Here is a 20,087-nt window from a genome sequence, read left to right as displayed (position 1 = left end):
AGAGATGTAGAGATGTAAAGATGTACAGATGTACAGATGTAGAGATGTAGAGATGTAAAGATGTACAGATGTACAGATGTAGAGATGTAGAGATGTAGAGATGTACAGATGTAGAGATGTAGAGATGTAGAGATGTAGAGATGTAGAGATATACAGATATACAGATATACATGTGAGCGGCTGGAGTGTGTTTATCTGTTATTATAATTATTTGTAACTAAGAAGGCGAATGTCGCTTTTTATGTTCCTTTGAGGATTGTTGTGGTTTTTAGTTAAGTAGTCCGCTATTATGGCGCTGATATGATTTTGATTTTACAATGGTTTGTAGTCTGGTTATTGTGTCTTGTTTATATTTTAGTGTTATTATTTATGCAAACTTTGTTTTGGATTGTTGCTCCACTTTGCTTTATGTCCTGAATGTTACTTATTATTGTATTAGGGACTATTTTCTTGTGCGTAGCACTGGTTTCTTTGTTCGTAGTATTGGTTTCTTTGTTCGTGAATGTGGTGTGTCGACATGGAGGGACATTCTGCTGGAATGTCGAGGCCTGTGTGTTGAAGAGTTTCTGTGTCACGTTTATGTGGTGTATGGTAACGTAGGGTTATTTTTATAGTGTTTTATTATGTTTTCCATATTTTTGTTTGCTGATTTTGTATACAAAGTGACTATATACTAGATCTATTTAGTCACTTCGACTTTGAGAAGTTTCAATGTTTGTTTTATCCAGACCACGTGGTAGCACGATGGCCTGGGTTTAGTCATGGATTATTGTAGATTTTACTTTCATTTATGAGAGCCTCTTGTTTAGGCTGACAATTGTGTCAGCTTACTGCCTTGTGTATGACTTTTTTACATTTTAAATTGATTTGTCTTATTTTTCCTCTTTCTAGGACGGTGGTCCGAAATTGGGTGTTTTGTTCCGTTGAGTTCTGTTTCTGTTTTGTATGTCTCCAGTGTTCTGTTTTACCTAAATTCTAGTTTGTTTATAAGCTTGGTTCCATATTTATTTTGTTAAATAAATTTTATTACATTGGTTAAGTTTTTGTTTTATTTTTAGTAGTTTTATTATTTAGACTAAGGTTAGGTTATTAACCAGTCTGGGTTTATCCGGGCTTGCACTGACCGGACAGTAGTTAGTTAGATAAGCCTAGAAGGGTAGATATTAGGTATCCCCCCCCCCTAGCAGGGCTTACATACAGATATACAGATATAGAGGCAGACAGACCAGACCAGAGAGAGAGATAGATAGATAGATAGATAGATAGATAGATAGATAGATAGATAGATAGATAGATAGATAGATAGATAGATAGATAGATAGATAGATAGATAGATAGATAGATAGATAGATAGATAGATAGATAGATAGATAGATAGATAGATAGATAGATAGATAGATAGATAGATAGATAGATAGATAGATAGATAGATAGATAGATAGATAGATAGATAGATAGATAGATAGATAGATAGATAGATAGATAGATAGATAGATAGATAGATAGATAGATAGATAGATAGATAGATAGATAGATAGATAGATAGATAGATAGATAGATAGATAGATAGATAGATAGATAGATAGATAGATAGATAGATAGATAGATAGATAGATAGATAGATAGATAGATAGATAGATAGATAGATAGATAGATAGATAGATAGATAGATAGATAGATAGATAGATAGATAGATAGATAGATAGATAGATAGATAGATAGATAGATAGATAGATAGATAGATAGATAGATAGATAGATAGATAGATAGATAGATAGATAGATAGATAGATAGATAGATAGATAGATAGATAGATAGATAGATAGATAGATAGATAGATAGATAGATAGATAGATAGATAGATAGATAGATAGATAGATAGATAGATAGATAGATAGATAGATACATAGATACATAGATACATAGATACATAGATACATAGATACATAGATACATAGATACATAGATACATAGATACATAGATACATAGATACATAGATACATAGATACATAGATACATAGATACATAGATACATAGATACATAGATACATAGATACATAGATACATAGATACATAGATACATAGATACATAGATAGATACATAGATACATAGATACATAGATAGATACATATATACATAGAAAGATACATAGATAGATACATAGATAGATACATAGAAAGATACATAGATAAAGATATTGTAAACTATATTTCCCTCTTACCTCGTGAAGTCTTTAGATCACCATCTAGCCCGTCAACTGATCTAACAATCAGTGTATAAGGAATCCAGTCACTGGTCCTACGCACAGGACGAAACGAAACTCTGGTCACGTGACAGTTAACAGAAGAACAATAACGCTCTGGTGGAGCGAGACGGTGTTTCGCTCCACAAGGTCACAATAAAGGCTTGCCGCACCGATTACATATAGTGTGATTTTTTTTTTACAGCGTTCCCGGTCATACCTGGAAAATCTGGAACTTAGATTTTAAAACGTGTCCTGCTCTAGTGACTGTTAAAATCGTGACCCAGCTTGTCGTGAGGCGTGCAGACTTCAGACACGTGGTCTTTTACAAGTTGTACACTTTCGGTTCACAACCAAGTGAAATATTTCATAGCAAGCAGGATTTAATACTTTATGTAATGCAAGCACGAACTACACTACATTTGATTTATTAACACAGGGCATTGTTGTGTTATCATTTCTAAAGAATATGTTTTGGTTCAGACTGTAGTAAAAGCGGTTTCAGAAACTAACCACCTCAGACTTGTAAAAGATTGGGTAAACTTACTGTGACAGACATACTGTAACAGACTTACTGACAGACTCACTGTGACAGACTTACTGTGACAGACATACTGTAATAGACTTACTGACAGACTCACTGTGACAGACATACTGTAACAGACTTACTGACAGACTCACTGTGACAGACTTACTGTGACAGACATACCGTAACAGACTCACTGTGACAGACTTACTGTGACAGACATACTGTGACAGACTCACTGTGACAGACTTACTGTGACAGACATACTGTAACAGACTTACTGACAGACTCACTGTGACAGACTTACTGACAGACTTACTGTGATAGACATACTGACAGACTTACTGTGATAGACATACTGACAGACTTACTGTGACAGACTTACTGACAGACTTACTGTGACAGACTTGCTGACAGACTTACTGTGATAGTGATAGACATACTGACAGACTTACTGACAGACTTACTGTGACAAACTTACTGTGACAGACTTACTGTGACAGACTTACTGTGACAGACTTACTGTGACAGACTTACTGTGACAAACTTACTGTGACAGACTTACTGTGACAGACTTACTGTGACAGACCTCAGACTTGTAAAAGATTGGGTAAACTTAATGTGACAGAAATACTGTGACAAACATGCTATGACAGTTTTGCTGTGACAGACTTACTATGACAAGACTTTATGTGACAGACTTACTGTGACAGACTTACTGTGACAAACTTACTGTAACTAAATTATCCTGGCGTCAACCATCAACTGGATTATTGCATGTTTTTGTTAATATTTTTAGATCATCTACCTAACGCTAAGACAAAAATCTTATAAAATAAACAATTTTTATTTTTAAATTTTATATAGCTTTGTAAAAACAAAATTTAATTACGAAAACATAAGCAATTTGTTTTTACAAAAATAAATTAAATCAAACAATATAAAAAAAATACTTCTAACAAATAGAATCACAATCTACACAGATAGTCCAAGAACAATGGTATATACATACTACCAAGTAAGTAAACATTTTGTCTTCAAAAACTAATTCACCAACTTTAAAGACGCATCGCTATTTTAACAGAAGTGCATCAACGTACATCACACACAAGCTGATGCTACGTCGATATAAAGTCGTACTATAGGAAATATTAAAAACTAAACTAAGTACAAATCTAAGAAACGCAATATAACTTTAAAGAATAGCATGAAATACAATAAATATAAGCAGAACTATTAACAGAAGCGAATTGACATACAGCTAAGAAAATTGACATACAGCTAAGAAAAACGAAAAGAATATGTTAATCATGTAAACAAGCAATTAGTGAAGAAAACTTTTTATAATCTTAACTTAAGAGGTTATTATGTTTCCGCTGAGAGGGATGTCTACTATCTTGACAAGGAACTCATTCAGTGTCGGAGTAGATCTGAAGACAACTAGCCTGACATTGTTAGATGGATTATCCTTCGTCTTCAATAGAGTCGAAGCACATCTCTAAGCCCAGCTCTTCCAACAGCTTCCTCTGCTCGAGGTCACTACTGGAGCTGGTGTCTCCCACACGGCTCCCAGTACTGGGCCCGGCTTCCCAGCTGGTGGAGGCGTCGTAGTGTCCTGAGGTTCGAGTCCCAGATCTACTTCCGCTGCTGGTGGAATACTGTTGACCGTTGCTTGAGTCCTGTTGACTGTTGGTGGAATTCTGTTGACTGTTGGTGGAATTTTCTTGACCGTTGGTGGAATTCTGTTGACCGTTGGTGGAATTCTGTTGACTGTTGGTGGAATTCTGTTGACTGTTGGTGGAATTCTGTTGACTGTTGGTGGAATTTTCTTGACCGTTGGTGGAATTCTGTTCTTGACCGTTGGTGGAATTCTGTTGACCGTTGGTGGAATTCTGTTGACTGTTGGTGGAATTCTGTTGACTGTTGGTGGAATTCTGTTGACTGTTGGTGGAATTTTCTTGACCGTTGGTGGAATTCTGTTGACCGTTGGTGGAATTCTGTTGACTGTTGGTGGAATTCTGTTGACTGTTGGTGGAATTATGCTGACCGTTGGTGGAATTTTCTTGACCGTTGGTGGAAGCAACATGGTTGCTAGAAGATCTGGCACTTGTGTCTGTGGCCGAGCCTTGACTGGGAGCCTCAGTGTCTGCTACACTGGCACCCAGGCCGGACTCAGTTTCGTTAGAAGAACCAGTTCTATCATCGTTGTACCCCAGAGTCGTCTGCTAGCAAAGATTATGCAGATTAAACGTAATGCTAATAGGTAGAGGATGATTTAAGTTAAACTTAGTGCTAATACGTAGAAGATTATTTAGGTTAAACTTAATGCTAATAGGTAGAGGATGATTTAGGTTAAACTTAATGCTAATATGTAGAGGATGATTTAAGTTAAACTTAGTGCTAATACGTAGAAGATTATTTAGGTTAAACTTAATGCTAATAGGTAGAGGATGATTTAAGTTAAACTTAGTGCTAATACGTAGAAGATTATTTAGGTTAAACTTAATGCTAATAGGTAGAGGATGATTTAAGTTAAACTTAGTGCTAATACGTAGAAGATTATTTAGGTTAAACTTAATGCTAATATTTAGGTTAAACTTAATGCTAATAGGTAGAGGATGATTTAAGTTAAACTTAGTGCTAATACGTAGAAGATTATTTAGGTTAAACTTAATGCTAATAGGTAGAGGATGATTTAGGTTAAACTTAGTGCTAATACGTAGAAGATGATTTAAGTTAAACTTAGTGCTAATACGTAGAAGATTATTTAGGTTAAACGTAATGCTAATAGGTAGAGGATGATTTAGGTTAAACTTAATGATAATTGGTACAGGATGAGACCGGTAACTTAAAAGCTGCAGGCTCAGGCAAAACTTAAATTTGGATTACGTGATTAGGATTACGTGGATTAGACATATAAAGTTTTTGATTAGTTTGAATGCGTCGAGGAAAAAAACGAGATAATGAGAGGAGAACTCTTGCGAGAAACAATGAGTCTGACAAGACTTAGTGAAAAGACAATGGGTTAGACTTAAAGAAATTTGATGAGATTTTGAGAGAATCAGAAACCTAAAAATCGTGCTTACCTGTATCATCGGTTCCTTTAGAGAGAATTAGGGACCTAAAGATCGTGCTTACCTGTATCGTTGGTTCCATTTGAGAGAAATAGGGACCTAAAGATTGTGCCTACCTGTATCATCGGTTCCATTTGATCTGCTAAAACGGGAGGTACAACGTGTGTATTGAAATATCTTCTTCGCTTGATGCATTGCTTGACACCGCTAAAATAAATTCATAAATTCAAGATTCTACACGGTGAAAACCGAAATGATCTATAAACTTTTAAACATACTATTCTTACAATGACAATGATAATGAAAGTCAATACAAAAATTGTTATGATATTCAATTATTGTTCATTTAACTATTCAATAACTCATTATTTTTTTAAAAAAAGAATTTAAAAATTAGATAAGAAACATACAACCACTTATTATTTTACCAATATCATTTATTTAATACTTACATACCATTCTACAAGAAAATACTTACAAATACATGACAATGATGAGTCCAATTATACATACTATAGAGACGCATGCAACAACTACGACGATTACGTTTGTTTGTATTTCCTTTGTCTCTATAAAAGTATTTAAAGAAATCAACAAATTTAGAATTTATTATTATATGTTATATATACTTTAATCTAAAAACATTTTGCCGATTAATAATTATTTTTTATCAATCATTAAAACTAACTGTGGTACTTTTTCTTGACAAAGAATTAAACCTGGCTTTAAGCGCAATTTCATCTAATGAAAAAATGCATGCAATAAAACTGTTGTAGTGAACTAAACAAGTATTTTGGTAAAGTTTACTTGGAAAACATCAAAGCACTGACAACAAACATGCATTACAACAAACGAGCCTTCACACTTTGGAAGATACATAATGATATGTTTATCTTGTGACAAAAGCCACTGATTAATGCTTAAACGTGTTACAAATCTACTAAATACGTTGGGCTGTGAGAAGGCTGAACCACGTTAGACGTGGTTACACATCATAATTCAAGAGACGAAGTAGGAGCCGGCGTTGTCGGTCCGGTAAAGCTCATGGCTGCTAAATCGAAAAGTCCAGAGTTCGAATCCCAGTTCAGATGAAGCTCGTAAGAAACCATCTAGGAGTGAAAACTCCAAAATCAAACAACTGCAGTAAGTTCTAAGATGGACACATCCTATGGAAGCAAATCCAGAAATTGCATTGCTCTAGAAGAGGGTATTCGGTTTACTAGTAATAAACTAGTAATGCTAATGTTGCAATGCTACAGCTAGCGTTAAGCTTAACCCTTTTGCTTCTGCAAAAATAGACCGGACACACATCATATTAAAACATTGAGGCGTTAGTAATATTTGGAATATGTCATAACCAGTCACCTTTAATGTTATTTAAAACACTGTTCTCGCTCACAGGGACAATTCCAATCCAGTGTCCGCCCTCCATCACTGAATGAAAAAACTTCAGTTTATCTACATCCGGATGACCTTCCGTACCTGCACCATCAGTGTGCGCAACAGAACCAGCCTGGTCTATCGTGGCATTGGTGAGACTTCCAGAAAGACCTTCATACGTGCTACTTGTAGATTCGTAGTACGTGATTTGCCGGTGCATCAGGCTGCCGAGTTGTTCTTGTCTGAACATGCGTACATTCACTGGGACTCTGTACACGCCCCTGTTTGTGATTCGAGAATTGTTGAACTTTTCTGTATGTGTCATCAGCTTCTCCTATGGAGTGAGAGAATCCTCTTTAAAAACTAAATAATCCAAAATGACACACAATTTTTTTTTGAAAGTCACCTTACCTTACACACGTTATATATACCAAAAATTTGGTCTTTCTCGGTCTCACACCAATGTACTGCAACCATTTGTTTATCGGCTACGTCTGCGAGACTAATATTCACTGTCACGTGGTCTCTGTCAACCAATGTTACGGTTGCTCCATCCTGATGAAAATCTGGGTAAATGAAAAGTCTCAGTTATCATTTGTTTTTATTGTGTTTTCATCTATAGATCAATGACAGGTGTATGATATTTTAGTTGCAAGTACATCTTATCTACATTCTGTAGTGTTATAAGATAAACAAATAGGAATACAATTGGAAGTCACTATTCAGTGTGTATATTGTAAGCTACTATTCGTATTATGAAGAACGTCACACTAGCTGGGTTGCATCACAGTGGTGCAGTGTTTGGGGACAGCGTGGTGTAGCGATAGAACGCGTGTATGTTGAGTTCAAATCTCTTGTCTGACCTGACCAGTAGCGTAGCGGGGGGGGGGGGGGGACATATGTCCCCGGGCGCCGAGCTTAGGGGGCGCCAAAATGGGTTGGAAAATTAAATTGAAAGGTGGAGGGGGTGCAAATTGAAAGTTTGAGGGGGGGGGGGTGCAAATCAAAATCTCGAGGGGGGGGGGGGGGGTGCAAAGCGAAAGTTTGAGGGGGGGGGGGTGCAAATCGAAATCTCGAGGAGGGGTGCAAATCGAAAAGTTTGTCCCCGGGCGCCGGGAAGGGTCGCTACGCTCCTTGACCTGCCCCTTAAACCCAAACCCACAATTCTAGCGGCTGGCAATATATGGGAAAGTCTCCATACTGAATCCTGATGGGAGTTTGCCTGCCTTAATAGCATGGCTCCAGTCTGGTATGCCCGTATAAAAGTCAATAGTTTACACTGTTTTTAGAATATTATTCTCCTACATAAGTCTGTTAATTATTTAGCTGTTATTTAATAAACCTGTAACAATTTCCTGTTTTAGATCTAGTTTAACATCGAGTAATTTCATTTTTAATACATGTCGTTAAATATGACAACTTAATATATTTAATTTCAATATGACAAGGCAAAAATAGTAACTTACGTTTTGCTTTAGGTATGACCAGTGTAGAGTAGTTCACCGACCGCCCAACTTTATTGACTGACCAAACCTTGATCGTGATGGTTTCAGACAGAGATGAAAGCTTGTGAACAAAGTGAGGTTTCTTGACGAACTGTGTTGTAGGATTTGCTTGACCAACGGTCACTTCCAGCTGGTAAGTGAAGTTGCTGCCACCAATGGCATCTCTGGACAGAGGCTGTGGAAGAAAACCATAGCGAGACTAGCTTCTATGTTTATCATGGAGAAATGTGAGGTGATTTCACATTGAATGTGGAAAAACAAAACGGTGTCTGTGTTTGACATTAGAGTTACAATAATGTTTAAGATTAGCATTAGATTTGGTATCATCGTTTGTGCTCGGATTTAAATTGTAAATGTTGTTTGACGGATCAAATAAAGTTTTATGCAAACAAATTGTAGTTTCATTTTAGCTTGTTTATTCTGATTTTAGATATTCGAAAAAACAATTAATAAATCGTCTTACAAAAAAATACTATTTTCTTAATGTAATATAGAAAATAAAAGAAGTATAAATTGAACAAATTTAAGAGTATTAAAAACTAGTCCCTTACATTCCACATAACTAAAACTTTATTATCAGGGGAGTAAATCCATGAATAACTGAAGTTCTCAATTGTTGGTGGAGTTGTCGGAACTGTGGACCAAACTTGTACATAAGACTTTATTATAATTTTCTTCACCTAACATTTTCTACAAGCAAATATCTTAATTGTTTGCAAGTATGTAGAAACAGGTAATGAATTATTTCAGAATGTTCGACAATGTAAAAACAATGTGTAGTGTAGAAAACCTTAAACAGTGAACTGTTGATGATAAGCTGCATATTTTGTAAATACATTTTTAGTTGCCGACATGATTTAGATTTTTAAAATTGAAAACGTTATTTCACAACCTGACATGCCAGTGGTGAAACGAATCTTTTGTCTCTCGCCCTCTCCCCCACCAGCGATCCCGTACACGGTCACAGTGTAGCCGGTGTATGACGTCAGGTTGACCAACTCGACATGCACATACCTGGAGTCGGTTTTCAAGTTTATTTTCTTTAAGGTCACCTAAAGGTAAAAAAGGGGAAAAGTAAATTTCTTGTCTTTCTGGATTAGCTTCCATAGCCATTGTCCAACCAAAAAGCAAAATAAAAGGCAGCAGTTGTTTGATTTAGGAGTTGTCTCTCCTAGATGAGTGGCTGTCCCAGTAATCGAGCCCTCGGGACTTTACGGTTCAGCAACCATGAGCTTTAATATCCGACCAGGCCGACCCCCTTCCCATTTTCCGATGGAGCTCTATAATTAGCAACAGTAGTAGTTCTTAGGTGACAAAGCAATTAGTTAGAAAATCAGTCATTACATTTCAAATTAAAAATATATAATTCCTACATTTTCAACAGTATATTTCACAAATCTTAAAATATCAATTCAATCCGATTCCTAATACCCGATTGAGCTGAAATTTGGCACTGTGTTAGATCTTGAATGACAATGCAAGAATATCGAAATTTTAATCTAATTAGATAATTTTTCATTCAAATTTAATTTAAAAACTGTTATATTCAGTTCTAAAAAAGGAGATAAGATTTTAAAAAATATTATCAATTGCTTGATCCGAAGGGGTCGGCACTAAAAATTAAGAACGAAGAAGAAGAAGCTTGATCTGAGGGCCGTCGAGCGTGAACTCTTGTCAGTTCACGGTTAGCTGATTTTGTCGACTACAAACTAAAAAGGGGCAGGCAACTAAGTTTTAGCTACTGGGTGGATTTTAACTGAATTACTTTTAGTCATAGTCTATGTATCGTCAACTTCATTTTCTACGAATAACTCAAAGGTTGAACATATATCTCACTAACAAAAATAAAAATTGAAGGAAATAGTCTTTTATCATATTCAAAAACAAAACAAAAATGGAAGAAAAAAAGAAAAAACACAAATGAAAAAATATACACTAAACTGCTTAAAAATAAATTTGGTGTAATCTTACAAAAGTTGGCATGACTAAAAATATAAACCTGAGCGCTCACTTGTGTAAACTATATCCCCCTTCATAGGGAATTCATTGATAGCTCTACTTTCTATAACATAATATAAGACTAACGTTCAATTTCCGTTCAATTTTCATCATTATGACAGCGTATAGCTTTAGCAAGGTTACACCAACCTCGATTTATTTATCTTCTTAATTTTTGTGTATTTTGTTTTAATTTGTGATTTTTTTTTTTTTTTTTGTGATTTGTGATTATAATAAAAAGGTTTTTCCTTAAAAATAATTTTGTTTATGTGAGATTCATTAAAGTTAAACAATAATCGCATTTTAGACAAGTTTCTCGATAAATATATCGGTTTACTTCATTTTCAACGGCATCATGACCGTCGTACTTATGGGCACATTGGAGAGAATAAAGACACAACCACGCCTCTCCATCTGATTCTGACTTGATTTCTTCCTTTACGCTGCCATGCGCTAACATATGTTGTCTTACAGCGTTGGTGTTATTTTCTCAACATGGTTTATGACAATCACATACATATCAATACGAAACGCGCATTACCTGTTGCCACGCAAAACTTAATAGTGTTGGAAGAAATCCCTTACATTAATTAAGAACAAAGAATAAAAGGAAGAAGAGTTGCAACAGAACAATAACACGTACGTATTTTCTGAAGTGGTCTGGTTCAGACCTAGTTTAGTTTGATCCAATGGTTCTAGAGCTGAGACTTACGTTCCATAGTTCCGGTAGTCCGTCTGTTTTATTGACAATTATCCTGTACTGGAGTGGAGATTTTTCCATGTAAAACATCAGGTCCGCTAAATACTGAGACAAACGCCACGAGATGGTTGCAGACGTCGCTCCAATGCTGGTGGCATTTAGCTCCTGCACTGTACTAGGGACGACTAACGGAACAAAACAATATTTCCCCAGGTAAATGAAATCTTATGATCTAAATAAATCATTGTTAGAAAAAATAAAACTTCATTGTAGCTGCTACTGAGTAACAACCTTGTCTTTAATATCGTTTATTAATTATACTTCAGTTTTATCTTAAAAGCTGTCTGGAGTACTTAAGTCTTCTTTTTCAAATTACAACAGGATATATTTAATAATAAACCGATTGTATGAAAAATAATGTCATGATTTTTACAAGCTTTTATTTAGTTTTTGGTCGCTAAAGTAAAATATATAAAACATCTCATGAGCAACCATATTTTTTATGAAAGAAAGCAAAATAGTTTTATTTTCTTGTTTTCAGTGCATTTCAAAGCTTGTTGCTATAAAAGGTTTTTTATGTTAGTTTTAATTTATACAATAGATTCTAAAAATTATTGAATCCGAAATATTTAAAAAGTTGACTCAACTGTGATCAATCAGAAAGTAGTTCTCTGATATTGTAACGTTGTGTACTGTGATGTTCAGTGAGGGTCTGGCTACTAGAATAGATAACGTGACATTTTTTGTGGAGACAACGTTGATTTCCATCTTCTGGGTGCAGGTCAACACACTGTCGTGCCACCGTGGGTCAGTGCGATTAATGGTCATCGTGCACAGGATGCTGGCAACAACAGCAACAATATTTGATACTTTAGACATTCATATGTGTCAAAAGAAATAAATCTTATTATTTATAATTTGGTTTTTTTTTAATCGGATGCTACTGTTAAATTTTTAAAGTAGAGATTGGTTAACCGTATTCAAGTAGTGTTAAGTTGGATGGATAGCGATGCGATAGGCTATGCCTTGAATTTTTGAGTTAACCATGAAATGAATGTAGATGTGTTAAATTCTGCATCTTGATAGAGGTAGCAGCTGTTTAATGAGTTAGTATCTAGCTAGGGAAATGAAGGCTATACGAAGGAGATGCACATAATATGTGCACAAGGAGATGAAATGAGGAGATATATGTAGGGGATAGACATCACAGAAAGCAGGGAACACGGGTAGATGCTCAGTGGAGATTCAGACACTGTAGAGTCTACACACTCACAAGCTTTCATCACCCACAGTCAGTGTGATCTGGTAGTCGTCTATCCAATCAGGTCGTGGGGTTCCCCTGTCGAAGCTTACAGTAATCTCGTATGTGTCTGTACATATTACGCTGGTGAACTTCGGCACTGGAGGCTTCTCTGGGTATGGAATAAATTCGTTTATTCTAGAACAGTGTACAGGCAAACGGCAATGTTATCACTATCATCTACGTATTTGATTAAAACATAGAGATCTACATGTGATAAAACAACATATGATAAAACACTTATGTCAAACAGAAGAATATGTTTAAAATGGCAAAGAGCAAATTATTTTCTTATGAATTAATATTGTTGAATGTGCAAACTATATGTAAGTAGGGCCTATATTTGTCAGTAAGTTTTCATAAATGCTTTGAAGTGCCTATTAAATACAAGCAAATTTCTATGTATACGATTTATTGTAATTTCCTTTTAGGCCTTCAATAACCAACGTAGAAATATGGTAACCGTGAATTGTGAAGTTGAAAACTCTCTAAAGAAATGTGAATGACTGGACACGCCTCAATACACTGTTACAGTGCGGAAGAGGAGGGTTCGAACCCCACCCGATGACACTCGACCCAGAGCCGCTAATGTATTGACGTTGTGACAATAAAAAAATAGTACTTGCTTACTCGTAAGATTTCAGCCTTTTTTACACTCTCTTACACAGAGTATAGAGGGAGTATTATAATCATGCGTAAAAATTAACAGAAGTTTTGAAAGTTTTCACCGTTTTACACCTTCGTTCTTTATCGTATACGGAATCTAGAGATTGCATTGGAATCGTGCAAAACTATGAATCGAGATTTTGACAAATTGTGACGTTTTATAACCTATTGGAGCTGGAAAGCTTCATGTAGCAATCCTGCCCGTCTGTGTGTGTATTGCAAACACGATAACTTGAACACAGTTTCGTTAGGTTGACGAAGTTTATAAATCTGTATCTCAGTTGAGCAATTTCCAGTAACAGACGTGATAATTACTCTACTTCCAGTCTTTCAAAAGCCAATGTCGAGAGTAACGTTTAAGTTTCTTTCAACTTGTGTACGATGTCCGCAAACCGGAAGTGCTACTTTTATCTATTTCCGGGTGAACTTACGTTCATAGATAAGTAGAAGATTTTATGCTTTGATAAATTTAAATGTTCGTATGACCCCCGAAAACCGGAAATGGTACTTTACTCTTTTTCAGCTTTCTAAAATACCCAAAATATGATTACAATATCCTTAAGGTTGACACAATTTCATCCGTAGGTATAATATCCAGTTCTTTTGACTCTGTAAAATATTACATAATTTCCGGTGACCGGAAGTAGTATTTAGCTCTGTTGCCATAAGAATTTTTATAATCTCACATCGCGTTTGGTGTGCTAACTTCTATATATTTCTTAATTTCTAGAAGCGATTGCACGAAGAGTGCCATCCCCTTTACTGTTAAAAAAGAAAAATACGAGAAAACTTAGGCCTAGCGGAGATCATTCTCGCTTTATTATAGCACATGTCGCTGTTAGACGTAAACTATTTATTTTGTTGTATGAGGTCAAAATTATTCACAACTTACCTATTTCTAAACCATGAGATACTAGTGAATACAAGCCGAGGACCAGAACACATTGTAGCATGACTTCACCCAGTCAGATCCTCTTAGATCGTCCTGGCTCCCCACTCCAGCACACTTGGATTCTCCTCTGTAGTTCTCTTCTCATAAAGGTAGATTTCCTGCCTGTGTCTCACAGATTCTCTGTTTACTTTCTCTGCAGCGTCAAATTTATGCAGTCCCCTCTCACATTGGCGACACAACACAGTCTGAAGGAATGTGTCACAAACAAAAAATAAAACAAGACTTCCTGTGAAATGTGGATTTCTCTAATTAGAATCTGTCCATACATTACATCAAGCTAATTTTGCAACCCCCCCCCCCCCCCTTGGCCCTTTCGTACCACACGCCGTCCCTACTAACATATACCCCCAACACAACTTCACAAACCACCTACACGACAAAAACCAACAGTTTTTTACACTGCAAATACTTAACAAATGCTATGTTATTTTTGACACCTCAACAACATTCTAGTTCTAGTTCATCCAACCCCCCCTCCCACCATTAGCAGTTAAACTGTAGTTGTCTTACGGTAATCAACTGTCGCCGACACTCAATTAACAGGTTTTTTTTATTAAAATAAAATATTACATTTTTTCTTGCAAACCGTACATCAAACTTCAAGTTCTGCTTGCAAAGTGTCTCGTTGAAGGACACGGTTGAAGAAAGGGCAGCGATCAGCATCTTTAACCTCCATCTCTCGTACACGGTGTATTTTGTTGTGATCAGTACGTTATTTATCGGTAAAAATTGTAATTGGTGTCACCTCCCCACACCCTTTCCCATTTAGCATAATGGCGTCAATTCGAGCACACATTTTACGAATCCACCAATTAATTAAAATGGGGATAAAAAGCATTTTTAATAGTAAATTAATAGATGTTGTGTCACCCACACCCCAGTTATTGATTGATTAAAAAAATTAACGCATCAGTGGTTGAAAATATCCAGCACAACTTTTTTTCCTTATTTAGATTTTGTAGTTGGTGTCACCCCATCTCCATCTCCACCCCCACCTCACCCCACCCCCTTGATAGCTTTATTAATTGCATAATTAATCGTAACGAAGTTTATCTATAGACGTTTTTTAATGCAGCTTTTGGGAGCACTGTTTTCTTTATAGTTGTGACAATAGACAATTAAACATCCATTCAAAGTTTGTGACGCGGTATAAAGGTCAAGGCTGAGCAGGAGTCGTGAGAATAGTCTAAAGATATTGACACCAAAAATTATTCGCGGCTAAACAACGTGTGGGTTGTAATGCGGGTGTGGTTGTTTGAAAGAAAGCGAAATATTAATATTTCATAACCTGCGGTACATGCCACTTTGGAATTTTTTTATAATATTATTATGAAAATCTACTGAAGCGTGACACTAATTTCACACGGCCTAGATTCTATATGCCACAAGTGCCATAGCCCTTTTAACGGCAGGCTGCGAACCACCAGATTGAATCACAGACAAACAATTCTGTTTTCACAACAAAATCAAAGCCACGTTGAATAGAGTGAAAACGCGTGTCGGTTCAAAAACGGAAATCCCCAAGAACGCTAACATTATAACCTAGAGCCCGTCTCAACAAGCAAAGCTAAGCTATTCGATTCAACACGTAAACATAATCAAAGGGTTACCCGTTGACTTAAGGAAATTTTATCACCTATTTTTTTATAACAATTTGTATTTGAAAATAAAACAGTTATTCTAATTGGGATCTCAAATAATGTATTGAGCTTTAGTCTTTAGAATATCGGGATGTTGAATTATGTGTTGATCTTTGGTCTTAAAAATATTGGACAGTTGAATTATGTATTGAGTTTCGATCACAAACTTGTTGACTGTGAAATTGAATGGGCGCAACATTCTTTTGGAAGTTCGTAGACAACCGTTAAAGTATAGAATAAATGCAACTTGTGGTATAAATAAAAATGTTGTTCTGATGAAATATGGGGAAATTTTTGTGTTGTGGAATATTGGGTACAAATATATGTAGAGAGTATCGGATCAGAACTCTGTATGGGATAAAGGGAATATATATATATATATATATATATATATATATATATATATATATATATATATATATATATATATATATATATATATATATATATATATATATATATATATATATATATATATGTATATATATATATATATATATATATATATATATATATATATATATATACATATATATATATATATATATATATATATATATATATATATATATATATATATATATATGTGTGTGTGTGTGTGGGGGGGGGATATTCTGTAATTGAATTCTGTATTGAATATGGGGTGGGGAACGGAAATAGGGTACAAATATGTGTGTGGCCATTTCTGGGAATTGGGTATAAATGTGTGTCAGGCCATATTTGATTTTAATAGATCTAAGTGTGGTGGAAACACAGCGTGGTAAACATTTGTGTGTGGTTTTTTATGTGGGAGTATGTAGATAATGACGTCGATCGTGGGGATATTATTGGGTACATATATGTGGGGATATTATTGGGTACATATATGTGGGGATATTATTGGGTACATGTATGTGGGGATATTATTGGGTACATATATGTGGGGATATTATTGGGTATATATATGTGGGGATATTATTGGGTACATATATGTGGGGATATTATTGGGTACATGTATGTGGGGATATTATTGGGTACATGTATGTGGGGATATTATTGGGTATATATATGTGGGGATATTATTGGGTACATATATGTGGGGATATTATTGGGTACATATACGTGGGGATATTATTGGTTACATATATGTGGGGATATTATTGGGTACATATATGTGGGGATATTATTGGGTACATATATGTGGGGATATTATTGGGTACATATATGTGGGGATATTATTGGGTACATATATGTGGTGTATTATTGGGTACATATATGTGGGGATATTATTGGGTACATATATGTGGGGATATTATTGGGTACATATATGTGGGGATATTATTGGGTACATATATGTGGGGATATTATTGGGTACATATATGTGGTGTATTATTGGGTATATATATGTGGGGATATTATTGGGTACATATATGTGGGGATATTATTGGGTACATGTATGTGGGGATATTATTGGGTACATGTATGTGGGGATATTATTGGGTATATATATGTGGGGATATTATTGGGTACATATATGTGGGGATATTATTGGGTACATATACGTGGGGATATTATTGGTTACATATATGTGGGGATATTATTGGGTACATATATGTGGGGATATTATTGGGTACATATATGTGGGGATATTATTGGGTACATATATGTGGGGATATTATTGGGTACATATATGTGGGGATATTATTCATTGGGTACATATATGTGGGGATATTATTCATTGGGTACATATATGTGGGGATATTATTGGGTACATATATGTGGGGATATTATTGGGTACATATATGTGGGGATATTATTGGGTACATATATGTGGGGATATTATTGGGTACATATATGTGGGGATATTATTGGGTACATATATGTGGGGATATTATTGGGTACATATATGTTGGGATATTATTGGGTACATATATGTGGGGATATTATTGGGTACATATATGTGGGGATATTATTGGGTACATGTATGTGGGGATATTATTGGGTACATATATGTGGGGATATTATTGGGTACATATATGTGGGGATATTGTTGGGTACATGTATGTGGGGATATTATTGGGTACATATATGTGGGGATATTATTGGGTACATGTATGTGGGGATATTATTGGGTACATATATGTCGGGATATTATTGGGTATATATAATATATGTTGGGATATTATTGGGTACATGTATGTGGGGATATTATTGGGTACATATATGTGACCGAATATTGAATATGTGTGTGAGGATTAATTGGTACTACTATGCATATGAGGGTAACGTGTATTGAATGATGAATCTTTAAAAAAAATAACTGCTTGTAAAACTTTGATTATTCTTGAAATCAAACACAAAACCTAGCCAAACCGTGGGATGAATTATAAAGTGATGTGTTTTGTAGTTGACCCTATTAACCCCGTGTCAAAGAGCTAACACAGAAACAGACAACACTAAAGTTAATCACAAGCAGACAACTACAATGGTGTGAGATCTAAAGACGTCTCTAACATCAAACAAAGTACTTGACTGGTTTTCTCAGTCCACATCAACACCAACTTTGAGTCGAATCCACCCAGATTTCTCTGTCCCAATCAACACCAACTTCGAGTCGAATCCACCCAGATTTCTCTGTCCCAATCAACACCAACTTCGAGTCGAATCCACCCAGATTTCTCTGTCCCAATCAACACCAACTTTGAGTCGAACTCACCCGGCTGGTGAAATTACTGGCAGGCAGGACCGAGTTAAGATTCCATAAGGCTCTACGCTATTTTCAATTAGAGGCAGAGTTTCTTCCAGGCATCTCTTCAGGGGTGCACCGCCCCCCCCCCCCTCCCCCGAAGAAAGTCTACCGCCCCCCGCCCCGAACGAAATGGAATTTATATAGGAAATTTATTTTTTTGACAGTGTCCGGCTCCCCGGAAATTGTTGTCCGCCCCCCTCCCCCCCCCCCCCCCCGAAAATTTCAAATGCACCCCGGAGAAAAAAGGCTGGAAGAAACACTGATTGGAGGCCCCATATAAGTACATAGATCTATATATTGTCGTCGACATGTATATCGGTGTAGGGGAAAGCGAAATCTGCCTCTATACGGTTTGAAAAAAAAATGGTGTCAAAATGAGCACCACGGTTTTCAAAAATATCTTTGGGGCCGCCCAAGGCAACAGGGTCCACAAGCAATTAGCTCTATCAGGCTCCGTTTATAGGCGCACCTCCAAGGGGAAACGCTAATGGCTGCAGAATTAGGTGTCGTCAATTTGATTATAAAAGAAAATTAAAATAAACTGATAAACGTTTCCGATGTATCGATTATACCATCATCGGATGTTGTCTTTGTTCATGTATTTTGTGAGTAGTCAGGTAGTTATACAAGTAGCCTAACGTTGCCAACAGCAATGTTCAGGTACGTATAAAAATGTATTAACCTGTTGCAGTCTCAAATGAAATAACCCGACGGGTTCGGTTACTATTTTAAAATAACGTTACACGGCATTCTCACAGTGACATACCGTAAGATATAATACATTATGTGAACACCAAAAAAACACATGCATTTAACTAAAGCAAATGTTGTGAATTATATATATATATGTATATGTATATATATATATATATATATATATATATATATATATATATATATATATATATATATATATATATATATATATATATATATATATATATGACATTAACTTTATAAGACGTAAACAACTTACTTCTTAATTTTTCTCAATGATCACCAACCAAGATATAAATTGATCTGACTGACGACCCGTGAACGCCGGTGTTAAGATCAACACGTCTAGTCTAGCCGCTAGTCTTATAAACATACCATTCACTTTTCAGGAGAAGCACCAATCAGAATGATTTCAAGAGTCACCGACCGTGAAAAGATCATCCGACGGCCTTATAGAGCTGGCGGGCCACCAATTACGGCGCCCAGGTATTGGCCAGCCTGACCGCGGTTAGATCCCCAAGGTCACGGTTAGCAAGGAGTGCCGTGGACACGTTTCACCCCTCCCCCCGTCTATGGAAGTCCTTGGGTCGGACACTTGTGTGGCGACGTTTGATCCCGAAGCTTTGACTGGATCAGCCCACGCAACTGTCCTTAAAG

At 36.0% G+C, this 20,087-nt stretch overlaps 2 protein-coding genes across 2 annotated transcripts in view; both read right to left on the bottom strand.

Moving 5' to 3' along the window:
• LOC131954265 (uncharacterized) overlaps positions 1-2,293 on the bottom strand; it is a 51,443-nt gene extending 49,150 nt beyond the window's left edge. Inside the window, exon 1 of the mRNA XM_059317844.1 lies at positions 2,224-2,293. The gene's annotated coding sequence lies outside the window, so the exon portion shown is untranslated. The remainder of the gene's footprint in view (positions 1-2,223) is intronic.
• A 1,940-nt stretch (positions 2,294-4,233) lies between these two features.
• LOC131954257 (uncharacterized) lies at positions 4,234-19,812 on the bottom strand. Its single transcript, XM_059317834.1, has 13 exons — positions 19,690-19,812; positions 14,286-14,530; positions 12,701-12,839; positions 12,075-12,268; positions 11,440-11,612; positions 9,622-9,781; positions 9,281-9,363; positions 8,691-8,904; positions 7,636-7,790; positions 7,210-7,558; positions 6,323-6,413; positions 5,961-6,051; positions 4,234-4,995 (listed from the first exon to the last, which is right to left on the bottom strand). Exons 2-13 carry the CDS (start codon positions 14,344-14,346, stop codon positions 4,234-4,236), a joined length of 2,472 nt encoding a protein of 823 aa, XP_059173817.1. The 5' UTR covers positions 14,347-14,530; positions 19,690-19,812.
• Positions 19,813-20,087: the final 275 nt, after the last annotated feature.

The sequence above is a fragment of the Physella acuta genome, unplaced genomic scaffold (assembly GCF_028476545.2).
Source record: "Physella acuta isolate Inbredline_101_S28 unplaced genomic scaffold, ASM2847654v3 ptg000987l, whole genome shotgun sequence".
Lineage (NCBI taxonomy): Eukaryota > Metazoa > Mollusca > Gastropoda > Physidae > Physella > Physella acuta.
This window is presented reverse-complemented; position numbering and strand designations above follow the sequence as displayed.